The sequence below is a fragment of the Ixodes scapularis genome, unplaced genomic scaffold (genome assembly GCF_016920785.2).
Source record: "Ixodes scapularis isolate PalLabHiFi unplaced genomic scaffold, ASM1692078v2 PGA_scaffold3__209_contigs__length_174095766, whole genome shotgun sequence".
Classification (NCBI taxonomy): domain Eukaryota; kingdom Metazoa; phylum Arthropoda; class Arachnida; order Ixodida; family Ixodidae; genus Ixodes; species Ixodes scapularis.
In genome coordinates, this window is record NW_024609868.1 from 31,265,489 (window position 1) to 31,279,006 (window position 13,518).

The 13,518-nt window shown below is 45.5% G+C and overlaps 1 protein-coding gene across 1 annotated transcript in view; it reads right to left on the reverse strand.

Moving 5' to 3' along the window:
* The window catches only part of LOC8029036 (cytochrome P450 4C1), a 38,767-nt gene extending 25,249 nt beyond the window's left edge, over nucleotides 1–13,518 (reverse strand). The window contains exons 1-2 of the mRNA XM_042292689.1: nucleotides 13,393–13,518; nucleotides 9,897–10,085 (exon numbers count right to left, since the gene is read on the reverse strand). Of these exons, the coding sequence (XP_042148623.1) occupies nucleotides 9,897–10,085; nucleotides 13,393–13,518 (315 nt within the window). The remainder of the gene's footprint in view (nucleotides 1–9,896; nucleotides 10,086–13,392) is intronic.

The window sequence follows — 13,518 nt, forward strand, 5'->3', positions numbered from 1 at the left end:
TCGCGCTTCGACTTAATACAAAGGTGGTGAAAGTTTGGAGTGAAAATATCAAGAAATTAACTTACTTCGTTCGAGACAGAAAAGAAAAGAAGAACCTGTTTGGGGCAATCTACGACAGCGTTTTGCAGACGATGAGTGCCGTCGGCAAAATACAGCCGTACATTTCCCGAAACAGGTTCTTTTTTTTTTTGTTTCTTTTAACGAGGTAAGTTTATTCGTTGATATTTGTTGATAATTGCAGCCCGATATGTTGAAAAACCGATTTTTGCGGACCGTCTAAGTTGAATTCAAAGCATTGCATACGCTGTGAACCAGAAAAACACCAGATATGTACAGCCATAAACAATTTACATTTGGTGGAATAGGTACATTGACGTAGTTTATTCCCATTGAATTTTTTTACGCCTGTAAAATAGAACAAATGCGGAGCGCCAGTTCGTCTGCTTCTTTTGCAGGGGAGTTGTGTTGACGTCAGAACGCTGAGCTTCAATTGGCTCCGATTGGAAGGATAGTGGGTAGACCTCAAAGCAAGCTGCCTTAGGGTCTACCACTATCCTTCAACGGGAGCCAATCGGAGCTCGGCGTTCTGACGTCAACACAACTGCCCTGAAAAAGAAGCAGACCAACTTGCGCTCCGCATAAAGAATAGACCATCAAGAGAAGAGAGAAAAACATAGGCCCTACACTTAAAGAAACAAACAAAAAAAGGGTACACATCTACTTTTTCCGCAGAGTAAATGGCAATAACTGCAATCTACGAAGCGCATCTAGCAAAATACGAGGCGCAAACGTCGGTTCGGCCGAACGGGCGCAAGGAGGACGAGCAGGACGTTTATATACGGGTAGAAACTGAGGGAGAGGAGGTTACGAATGCGCGCTGGGACGTCGGAAGACCGAGCTCTGATTGGAATTATTATAGCCGGTGACAGGTCAAGAACGAAGTGGAAGCTCCTTCCACTCCTTTCCACTTCAGCGGAATGAACGATGGAGAGGAGGTCACCTTCTTTCCAGCGTTCGTACTACTAGAGTGGAAAGAGGTGGGAGGAGCTTCCAGTTTGCTCTTGACCTGTCACCGACTATAGTCGCGAAGCTTGCCGACTTTGTCGCTACTCACACTTTCACCGCCTTCGAGAGCCGAACGCTGGCGCCCGGCATTCAGCGTTCGCGTTCGAACGCGTTCATACAGTGAGTAGAGCCAAAGACAGCCAGCTTGGCGTCTACCCACTAGTGATTCAAACCAGAGCTCGGTGTGCTGGCGCCCCCGCACGCTCTCATCTCCTCATCTCCATCAGTGTCGACTCGTATTGTTCATTGTGTGCCGCGAAGATCGCTTTTTTAAATTTTAGTCAAACCGTTATTTGCTTATCGGCGGCACTGGTTATACGCCATCCTTTCATTCCACGATTAGATCAGCCCTAGCTTTACGGGAAAATTCCCAGCAGGCATTTTAAATAGGGGTGCCGCGAACTTTTCTCGAACCGAAGGTTCGATGATCGAATGAAGCGGTTCGAGAGGTTCGAAAGATTTCAAATTTTCGAACTTTCCTTATCGAGAAATTCGACGGAAGTCTAATTTTCGAACTTATTAAGCTAAAAAGTTCGGCGCTTTCAAAATTTCGAACTTATTACGCTGCAAAATTCGATGCTTGTCGAACTTTTGAATATGATAGACTAAGAAATTTGATGATTTTCGAACTTTCGACCTTCTTGCACCAAAAACTTCGAAGCTTTTCGAACATCGTACGCTAAGAAATTTGATAATTTTTGAACTTTCGAACTTATTTATCTAAAAAATTCAAAAATCGTCGAACTTTCGATTCCTGAAAATTCCAAAGTTCGGGAACTTTGAACTTTTAGTGTAAAAGTTCGAAGTTCGTCAAACTTCGAAAGACCGGCGGGCGGTTTCCTCTGACTTCAAGCAGTGAGGTACTATCGCGGACAATATGAGCTGAAACAGCGCTGCGGCCGCCGGAGGGTACTGCCTGCGCCACCTGTCGCCTTGCTCCGCACACACAGCGCACCCTGAGGCCGAGGTAAATTATCACTTACGCTCGCTGCGCCACTGCGCTCTTCCGGCCGTCTGCAAGCGAGACGGCGGGTGCGACAGCGGGCGGGTATGTGGTAGGGTGGCAAGGAAGGGGGGGGGGGGGGGGGGGACACAATATTATACTTGTCGTCCCTCTGTTGGAATTGATTTACTTCACTCTATCGCGTAAAATCTCGTAGACAAAACGCTGACTGCTGAAGAAAAACTATTTCAGTATCTTAAATTGCAGCTGCATAATCGTTTTTAAACTCACATCAAAATACGTTGCAGGTTGTTTTTGTTTGATTAGGTGCATGCAGAAAGTAGGACATCTCCAAGGTATTTACTTTTTTTCCCCTTGATCACAGCTGGTTAAAAAAAACAGTAACCATACATGTTACTGAGGTTTTGTAACCTTGACTGGTATGAAAAGAAAAATATAATTTCTTTATTACTGGGCCCACGTGTTTGTTTCGAACAAAAGTTGCTAACAAGACACCAGTGTTTTATATACAAATTTATAGTCTTTATAAAGTGGGCATGCAGTCATATATTTGCCAGGAGACGGAGCATGAAACTTCATCGAAAAAATGTTCGCACAGGACAATGTCAGACACAAAAGATAAATAGTCGGTGTGGAAGTTTAACTACACTATACAAGATGATCGGGATCAAGGAGGCACCACGCAAAACTATGCGCTGGTTAACGGCGTCAAAAAGTGTGTCGCAACCGTAGCATCAAGCTTTGTTACAATCGGCAGAAGTCCGGTTCAGGGTGTCCTGAGGCCCAGTAAAACTTACAAAAGAATACCACGTCATTCTCCCCAGACCCGCGACCACGGCTCTCATCCTGGGGCCCTAAGCTGGACGCTTGGCGAAAACGACGGCGAGAAACCTGGCGGCCGCGATTGGCCAACGCCACACTTGACCTCGGCGCCGGCCAATCATAGCCGCCGAATTTCTCGCCGACTTTTCCGCCAAGTGTCCAGATTAGGGCCCCTGTATGGTAAGAAAATATAGAGCGCGGCCACGAAGGCTGGCTTCGGCCCGAAGCCACTTCCATTCACATCTCATTGCTTTCCACAATTTGTGAGCAGTGGCGCGGTGAAGGGGACGCCGTGACGTGGCTACTTTGATGCGCCTCCAAACGTGTTCGATGATACTCAGATCGGCCCCTTTTTGGGGCCAAGGCAGCTTCGTCAGGCGGCGCGCTTCGAGGAGATACGAGCATGACAACGCATTTTCCACTTCGGCGCTTTCTTGATATGCACTAAATGCATGTTAGCTGAAAACATGAACATTTGGCTACACTGCACACGCATCGTGATGGTGGTTCCGTCGGCCAATATTTTCGCTAGCAGACGGCCGGAAGAGCGCAGCGGCGCAATGAGCGCAAATGAGAATTTATCTCATCCTTAGGGTGCACCGTGTTTACGGAGCGATGCGACAGGCGGCGCAGGTAGTACCGCGAACAGGCCGGAGTGCTGTTTCAACTCAAAGTTGTCCGCGATAGTACATTCGTAACATTTTTTTTCTCGAATTTTTACATTCGCTGTCGCATTCCTTGCGAAAAACAATGCCGTGTATTTCAATCATCTGGCATGCTTGATTTTAAATAAATAAATTCCCGGAGGAGCGAGGAAGGACGACGGGTTTTTGACAATTGTCGTTTGTGCCATATTTGAAGCGCGCTACACCTGAAGATATTTATGGTAGAGATGTTAACATTTTTTAAGAATGTCCTATAGATAGCCTAGGTAGGTGTCGTCTTAAGATATGATAATTGTTGTTCAAGACGAGTTTCGAAGAAATATCCAAACATGTATCTGCGGGCAATTATGCCCTAAACTTGGAAATTTTTTTCGTCTAAAGTGTTTGAGGTATAGCATTTAAATTAATGCCACAGACAGTACATAACATTACCATCTGCAGAATACAAAATAATGTATTTATTGTTTTTTCACGTTGAGGAATAAATTAACTCACCGCGGAAGATTTCTAAAATTGTTCACGTCATAAAAAAAAACAAAAAAACTTTTAGTTTTTTTTTTTTTTTTTTTTTTTACATTTTTGGGACGTGTTTCTTTTAGCATGTACAGGTTTTGGCAGGAGAAACTTTTTTGTAGTTCTGGGCCTCTGAATATGCAAAAATACAACACTTTCGGCGGGTTCTTCATATTTTTTTTCCTCTTCAGCTTTTTTATTTTTGCATTTGTTGTTATGTTTATTTATTTATTATTTTTTACCAATGGCACAGTTATTTATGTCGAAAAGACATAGCTTTGAACTACCGGACCACCGAGCATGTGACGAGTAGTGCCTATTGACAACGAGTTTCTAACAATGACCATCTACGCGATCTTTTATGCAGTGAACAGCGGCAGTAGATATACATATGCATAAATTATTTCAGATTAAAATAAGCTCGACCATTCCGTCTTTTCCAGTATTGTTTTCTTTAACAGTCCGAAATATCGCGGGGGGGGGGGGGGGGGGGGGAAGGGAAAAGACTGGAGCCCCCCCCCCCCCCCCCCCCCCCCCCCCCCCCCGTTTTTCCTCTTCCGACACTACTGGTATGGTAGAACGCTCCTCGACCTCAAGTTGTTTCGGTTTCTGCGGTTTTTGCTCGGCACTTTTTCCGTCCCGGAAAATAAACCTGCAAAGCAATTACAAACTAAAAAAATTTTCAAGGTGCAGGCGAGCTGGTGTATGTTGGTCATGATGCAAAATCCCCAGACTGGGAATGAAATTCGCAAGAAAAAGGGTACGAAGAAAGAAAAAAGGGGACAGGAGAACGTCTCAAACTCAGCTGAGTTGAGTTCGAGACGTTGTCCTGTTCCCTCTTTTCTGTCTTCTTACACTTTTTCTTTCCAATTTAATTCCCAGAGCCGAGTTTGAGGCGTTGACCTGTCCCCTTTTTTCTGTCTTCTTACGCTTTTTCTTTCAAATTTCAATCCCAGTCTCAAGATTTTGCATCATGTACAAACTAAACTTACATATGCCAGCGTCAGTCGGGCAGCGTTCAATCGGATTACTACCAGCCTGCAAGGTGTAGGGAGGCAGTTTGCAGATCGCTTCAAGGTTTTTCTGAGCCTCAACCACCTGCCTGCCCCTGGTCGTTTCGAACTGGATGAGTACCGTTAAAAAGTGCGTTCGTGTGATCACTACTTCGTGAAGCACGTTAATGACCCCCCCCCCCCCCCCCCCCCCCGGGCTGGCGGTCACATTTACTGATCTATGGTCACACGTCACTCTGCATTGGCAAATATTCCAGCACATCCGGGACACTCGTCGTCTCATTTAATTGCCTGACCAACTTCGCGCAGTCTGAATATTACACCCGAACTTTTCTAAACCTGATTTCGTGAAAACCAGTGAGGCGTGAATACGTTATTCAAACTGAGACTGGCGGAACATGAAAACCGGACTTCGAACTTTGCGTACTTAGACTTGAAAGAAATTCGAAACCTTCGAAGTTATTTTTCGAATTTAGCCCTAAGAAAGAATCAAAACCTTCGGTCTTTTAAAACTTTATCTAAAAAGAAATTCGAAATCTTCGATTTGATGGAACTTTATGTCTATGAAAATTCGAAATGTTCAAATTTTTTGAATTTCAAATAAAAAATCTAAACATTCGAATCTGTCGAATTTCAAGTTAGGAAAGTTCAAAATCTTTGAATTTCTCGAACCTCAAGTAAAAGAAAAAATTCGAAATAATCGAACCCAAACTTTTAGAAACCGTGAAGGCTTCGAACTTTCCGAATCGAAACTCCACGATTTTTGAAAGTTTCGAATTTTTCTATTTCGAACCTCCGTACGGTCGGAACATAGAGTTATTATAATGTACGCTGGAGGTTCAACTGGCGCTAGTGTCTATGCGACTTCCGTGACGCAAATTGAAGCAGACAGCAACCAGTCTACTTTTGCGGTGCTCCTGTGCATTCCTATGGGAAAACCCGCGTACATTTTGTCTCTTCGCCGGAAAATAACATGGAACACTTTGGTTATTTCGGTCGTACCGAATAGTATGTGTCTTAATAAACATTGTAAAAGTGTAACTGCTTTACTTAGCGCATTTTTCTTGATCAGTGAGCGATGTTTAACTTCGCTGCATTTCAGTCCCAAACGTGTGTTCCGCAGCAGGTGTGTAAAAACAAGCGATGATTCAAAGCAAAGTTACAATCGAAACGAATATAGAGTGTGTTCAAGGCTCGCCAGCATTACGGTGACGCTTGTATATTGATAATATGCCAGTCCTGTCACCATATGAAAATGATCCCGTCGTGCATGAGCGGATAAAAACCTTCAACGTAGAGAATAAAGTCCGTGGGATATGAAAGGTGTCTCTTCGTATTGTTTTTTCTGCCGAGCAGCTTTTATCGCGCACTTGTTCTCAAAAATGTCTAGCGCGCGGGTGATATTTTGAACGTAGAACACGTAGCTTCGCTCAGGATAAAGCGGCCGTTACTCACTTATTTAAAATCGAAATAGATTACGTGGCCTTCAATTTATTTTGATCGTACATGCACTGCGAGTTACTGATCCGGTGTTGCTGCGTAGTTCTTGCTGTCGCTCTTGATTTTCCAGATGTCCTTCGTTCGTTTGGCATGTATATCCCCCATGCTGGAAATCGCCGACGCCGCGTTCGCGCTAACAGTGTCCGACAGTGCACATAAATACACGTACGAATCCGTTTCAGCACCGTTTTTAGTGCAATGAATTCGAGAGAAAAACGCCGTAACTGACCAATTCTTTCGTCGGCCTGACTGAGAAATGTTCCAAACCACCTAGTACGTACGAATTATTTGGGATATTTGCTCTTATGATCGAGCGCAGGGAGAAAATGCACTCACTTTTTCCCATAGAAATGCATTACCGGAACTCAATTTTTGACTGGTTGTTGTCTGCTTCAATTTGCGTCAGCACACTAGCGCCACTTGAACCTCTAGCGTACATTATAATAACTCTATGGGTCGGAAATATCGAAACCTTTCAATATCGAACATCAGTTCGGTTCGAAAATATCGAAACCTTTCGAATTCGAACCTAGGGTGGTTCGCGGCATCCCTAATTTTAAATGAAATTGCAAAAGATCGGGATGGCAACCTTGTACAAACCCCTTTCGAAAGTCACGTACGGATTGTTAGAACGGTGTCGGAACCACTGCACAGTGGCTGAAAGACCGACAAAAAATCGTGCAAGCAATTACAAAAAAAAAAAAAAAAAAAAGCCGTTGAATTGTATGTAGTGTGTGTCACTGACAGCTAAAGAAACACAGGGCGAGTTCTGAGCATTACATTAGCGCACCTCAGCCAATGATATTGTGACATTACCCGATAAGAGCCCTAAAGAACGAATCACGAAGCAAGAGGCGTAAAGATAATAAGCCGCTCCCTGCGTTTTTTAGGCTGTCAGCCACTATGCGCAGCGAAGTTCGTCTGCTTATTGCGCAAGAATTGCGCTGACATCAGAACACCGAGCTCTGATAAGCTCCGATTGGAAGGATAGTGGGTGGACCTCAAGGCAGCTATAGAATTGAGGCCTACGCACTATCTTTCCCACCAGAGCCAATCAGAGCTCGGCGCGTTCTGACGTCACCGCAACCCCATGCACAAGAAGCAGACGAACTGGCGCTCCGCATAGTAGCATTTTTATGCTTTGTTTCACTCTATACGTCGGACCGTGTATAGCTAGAAACCGACAAGTCAAGCAAACAGCGCCCAGAAACCTTCGCCTTTGCGTTCATTTTTTTTAATGCGTTATCATTAGAACGCTCGTTTTGACGAAAACCCGGCGTAGTCTTTCGTTCGTCAGCGCCTAGAGGGAGGGAGAAGGAGGGGGAGAGGGTGACTCGTTTGAGCTCCCAAGGGTCTGAAGTGCTGACGTCAGCACGCGCCAACTTCTCCCTCTCTACGTGGCGCTGACAAACTGGTAAACACCTTGGGTTGCCAAAGGCATGGTAGCGCTTTTTTGGACGAGTACAAAAGAAAGAAAGACAAGACAGACACGAGCGCTGTGTCTGTCTTGTCTTTCTTTCTTTTGTCCTCGTCCAAAAAAGCGCTACCATGCCTTTGGCAACCCAAGACCAATACCAACTAGCCTAACATACAGCTTTGGTAAACACCGGCGGGATTAAGTCAAAACGAGACCTTTTGTTTTCGTCAAAGGCACGCGCATATCTGGCGCGGAGCCAGAGAGGAGACTGCGCCGCGCAACACCTCCCAGATAGCAAAGCCGTAGTGCTGAATAAGCTGGCGTCTTCAGAGAAGGCCAACGCTGGACACAAATTAAAAGCGCATGCTGCGTCAGCGCTCGGCTTTGAGTCAAGTTTGAGCCGAACGTTGACGCAATCGTCGTGTGCAATCTGTGCCCAGCATCGGTGTTCTCTGATGACGCCATCTCATTCACCACTACGGCTTTGTTAGCTGGGAGGTGTTGCGCCACGGCGAGGTGGAATACGGGCATGCTCAGATGCCGCTCTGCCGTCGCCGGTTGTTCTTCGCTTTGGGTTTCCGTAGTAGCGGTGCGTGGGCTGTGATGTGTGCGTGTGTTTGTGTATAGCTAAACAATGGACGCGGTTCCCTCCACGCAAGGACGTTTAAACAGACAGGACCCGGCATGACGTCAGCCTGAGTGAAGCCGGAAGAGGCGTCCCAGACTGCCTTGCGCACCCGTTCCGAGGCCGTGGGGTAGCGCACCGGCGGTTCGTCTGCTTTCTAACCTGCTCCGGCGTGTGCTTCACGAGGCTAGCTTTCGATGCGGTCGGCGTCCGCCGTGGGCGTCCACGATGCAAATGCTTTGCAGCGTGAGTGTTTATACTTAGTTCCACATCATGTGCGAGCGAAGTCAGAACTGGAAGCGCGAGCCCGTTGTTCTGTGCGCTCCTGGCTTGCATGCGCGCTCGTGCGATCTGCTGCTGCTGTTTATTAAAAAATGCGTTGCGCGCCGCCAAGTCCTCCACGGTGCGTCGTGTAGAGCGTCTCAACTCTAGTCACTTAATTTCTGCTGGGCAACCAAGCGTTCATTTATCTCATTCAATTCCGACCATACCGGTTTAAAAGTCTCCCGTTAAGCGCTGTTTCAAATAAATGTGGGTGCCGCCATTACTTTCGGTGCACACAGTCGCGTTGCCACGGAAATGTCATCGCAACGCGGTTGTTTGCACCGAAATTAATGGCGGCGCCCACTCACTAGGTTTCCCATTGGTCAAGAAATGCTCGTTGCGGCTCGTGGCCACGCCTACTTCCGTTACACTTCGCTCCATGCATTGGGGATAGGGACGCCACCTCCTGCCCATTATAACCTCCTTGCGTCCACGAGTAGTATGGATGTGGTCCTTTCCACGAGTGACATGGATGACCGCATCCAAGGGCGTCGACGTACTTAAACAGGAACGTCCATTGGTGTACTCTTAGGGGATCCGTTAGCATGACCCTTAGGAAACACCACACACGTCCCCTTTTGGGAAACGCTAACGCTGACCCCGTAATGAGGCAAAAAAAAAAAAAAAAGGCAGCAAGAAATAAAGGAAGCCAAAGAGAAACTAAAAAAAGGAACGATGAAGGGGTCAGCGTTAGCGTTTCTCTAAGGCGGGCATGTGTGGCGTGTCTAAGGGTCATACTAACCCATTCCCTAAGAACCCACCAATGGATCTTCCTGTATTTGTATGTGGGTCTGTTACTGCCTCCTAATTCAACCAAACGGGGAGGGTGCGACGTGACGTTGTGGTTTTAGTTTATGCGTACGGGTTTTTTGCGTCCGCCGTTGCGAAGGGGTTTCACAGTTTCCAAGAAAAGGCATACTTTCGAAAAGGGTCTATTAATTTCCCTCGCTAAAGCGGAAGCTGCCAAGTTCAGACGGAGCAAACTCACGGCAAAGAAGACGCTGTCGAGGTCTTTCTTGATCTCCTCGACGGTGAAGAGCTTGTCGTAGAAGTGTTTCTCGAGCATGAAGTCCAGGAGCGACAGTGGACGCTCCCTCAGAGTCGACTTCTTTTTCGTGTCGTCTTCGGCCGTTCCTCGGGTGAGTCCACCGAACAGCTTCCTCCTTTCGTCCACAATCTAAAAAGAGAAAGAAAAAAAAAAGACAAAAAAAAAAAAGGCAAAAAAGAAAGAACAATTAGATAACAAAAAAGAAACAAAAGCAAACCGTGTATGGCGAAAGTTGATTATAAATGTTTTATCGATAACATATTTTGTTGCGTTGGGAAAGTGTTTTCTTCCTGCAAACGTACATCGTGCGACACTGGTTACGGGACCCACTGTTCTAGGCGTTACCGGAAAAGAAATTAACGGAATACGTTACCCGTTTCATGCGACTTAAAGGAACGAATTGTCGACCAACGTTACCTAAGAGAAAGAGGAACGCGTTACGGTTACCTTACCGATACAAAGTAACGCACGTTACATTTACGATACCTTTTTTAAGTTATGAACGTTTTACTGTTTCGACGGGACGGGCATACATATAGCGCCACGTTTCAAGAAATGACGACTTCGTCATGTCCAATCTGTGCCCTGCGTCGGCCTTCTCTGATGACGCTATCTCATTCAGCCTATACGGCTTTGTTACCTATGAGGCGTTGCGCCGCGGCTCGATTTTTACGGTCCATTTTAGATCGAGCCTGGTGACTTGGACCATTCTGTACTTATCGTACCTATCTTTTTTCTTGGTTTCATTTGAATTATGAGAGACGAAGATTTTAAGGTATGTGGAATGAGCGTAAGCATTCACATGACTTGCATTGCGCCTAAAAGTACACAAAAAATTAAAATGCGATTTTTTTTTTTAAGGTTTGGGAATTAGTAACGCCAGTGTTTACGTTTCTTCTTGTCCTTGTTTTTTCGGCGCCTATCTTCGAGTAGCGTAACTATACGTTCTATGTTTCTGGAAATAAGTAACGTAAGTACGTTATACGTTACTTTTCTGGAGTGTAACGAGTACGCTACTACGTTACCGAGAAAGTATCACGTTACCGGTAACGCGGTTAATTGTAACGCGAGACAACATGAGCGACATTGGTGTTTTTTTTTAAAACTTGACTTCAAAAAGGCAGTCATTATAATTTACTGCCTATGCTAGTGTCCAAACTGTGAACTTTTCACAGCGCTAGCAGTTTTGATAGCAACCCTTTGTTCCTAAAACAAAACAAAAAAAGCAAAAAAAAAAAACGACGATCGCTAGTTCACATTAAGAATGTCGCGCAGATTAAGGAAAGGAGAAAAAGAAAAAAAAAAGAAGGGCGTGAACTTTGTTAAGTTACGTAACATAACATCCCAGATTAGCGAGTACGAATTGTGATTCTAACGCACAACAATAAATATCTAGGATTTGGGAGGAAAAAAAAGATATAAGCCGATGAATCACGACTGATACGCCTATTATCACTTTTTAGGATGACGAGCTGGTTCATAATATTGAACCAATAATTATAGCATAATTGATTGAAAGATGGTGGATTACGTTGACGGTGTAATCACATATCGTTCTTACTGAACCTTTCTTAATTAACATTGATGTCACGGATGTGTATTTACACAATTTCTTTATTTTCGCCAAATTTAAAACGTTGCAACTATATGGCGTGTGTTTTTTTTTTATTTTTAATGTTACCCGCTAGCGATTTGTTTATAAGGCCTGCAGTACTACATAAATAAATAGCAAAACGGTTATCTTTTAACTTTTTATAGTGATACGAAGCGCCAGAAGTATTATTTTTACATCTCAGCCGGGGAGTGTATGGACAGGTTTTGTAGGGTAATACTTAATAATTTACTTTTTTTCTAAGCAACGTATTACTACGATATCGTAAGTGTAGTAGTACGGTACTGTACTACAAATTTTTAATTGTAGTAGAACGGGCTAAAAGCAAAACGTTGACGGCTGTCGACGCGTTTGTTCTGCGGTGCCAAAAACTGGAGCACGGGGACCGAGAAGATTAAAAATCGGCTGCGTTTACAAGCCCATTCTGGGAATATTTTCAGGTTTTCGCTATTTTGATAGTTTTTAGTTACTCTCTTGAGCATATTGAACGACTACAGCTGGAATAACTTTCATATAACTGTTTTGTAAATATTTTTATAGCACTAAAATGTGAAAGAAACCGTTTTCCACCTGTTTGTCTTTACATATTAAGCGTTCTACATTGTAAACAACGAGACGATTTGTTTTGGAACCCTCAGTCCAAATATACGATAAGAAAAGGAATTTAACGACAAACTCTCTCCTACAAATGGAGACCTTAAAACTCTTCAGATGCTTTAAATATGAAGTATGTAGATTCGCTAATACTCAGAAAACTAGTAAATGAGAAGCATTTGTATTCTGTTTCTTGCTTTATATTATCTGGCGCTCTAAAGCTTAGTTCACATGCAGCGGTTTTGGCCCTAGAGCGGCGCGATTTCTGCCGTCGCGGCGCTCTGGCCAGCACCAGCAATTCAGTGGCACGAGCGCCGCGACGGCAGAAATCGCGCCGCTTTATGGTACGTTTACATTTGCGGATCCGCCAGCGGATCCGCCCAGCTTTTGCCGCTGGGGCGAAACGCTGGGCGGAAAACGCGGCGGCGAGCCGTTTAGGTCCGGGATCTATTTTTGCCGCCGAACGAGGCGTTTCGCTGACCGGATGTGACATTCTTGTTCAGCGCGACGCTGCCTACGTCACGAGCACGCGTTCTTCCGAGAGCAGCAACGCCCGGGAGAGAGAGAGCCGAGGCGGGAACTCTCGCGCCTTCTCGTCATATTTGACGAGACGTTACGGGAACCGCTGCCGCAGCCGGCGCTGCCGCCACTTCTCGAAGGAAATAGATGTAAACACAACCAGCTCGTCACGCCGCCGCCGGGAGCGGATCCGCTCCCGCGGCAGCGGATTTCTTTTCAGGTAAACGTACCATTAGGGCCAAAATTGCTGCATGTGAAACACGCTATAAGCCTAGTTCACATGCAGCGGTTCTGGTCCTAGAGCGGCGCGATTTCTGCCGTCGCGGCGCTCTGGCCAGCACCAGCAATTCTGCGGCACGAGCGCCGCGACGGCAGAAATCGCGCCGCTTTAGAGCCAAAATCGCTGCATGTGAAACACGCTTAACTCCGCTGAGTGCGAACTGGTGGCGAGCTTCCGCAGTGCATTTTGCACCGCGCATTGCTCACCATCAAGATTGCCGTTCTTATCAACTTATATGTGTGAGCTCGTTCTGAGTATGCACCACGAACAGCGAGCGCACTGATATATGGCGGCTAGCGCGTTTTCGTTTTCTTTTTGTTCTAGGCATGACACCACTGTTGTAAATAAATTTCTAACCAATAAATATGCTCCATAAAATGACACCGCTTACACCCGACAGAACTATAACTCTCGGAGTCTGAACAATTCACCCTTCCACTGAAGCCCTCCATAAGGTTCATGGTTGACTTGAAGAGACGACCCTCGGCTGTCCGGTCGTAAATCCACTGCGGCCACATCCATGGCCTGAACGCTCTCACACAGATAAGGAAATTCAT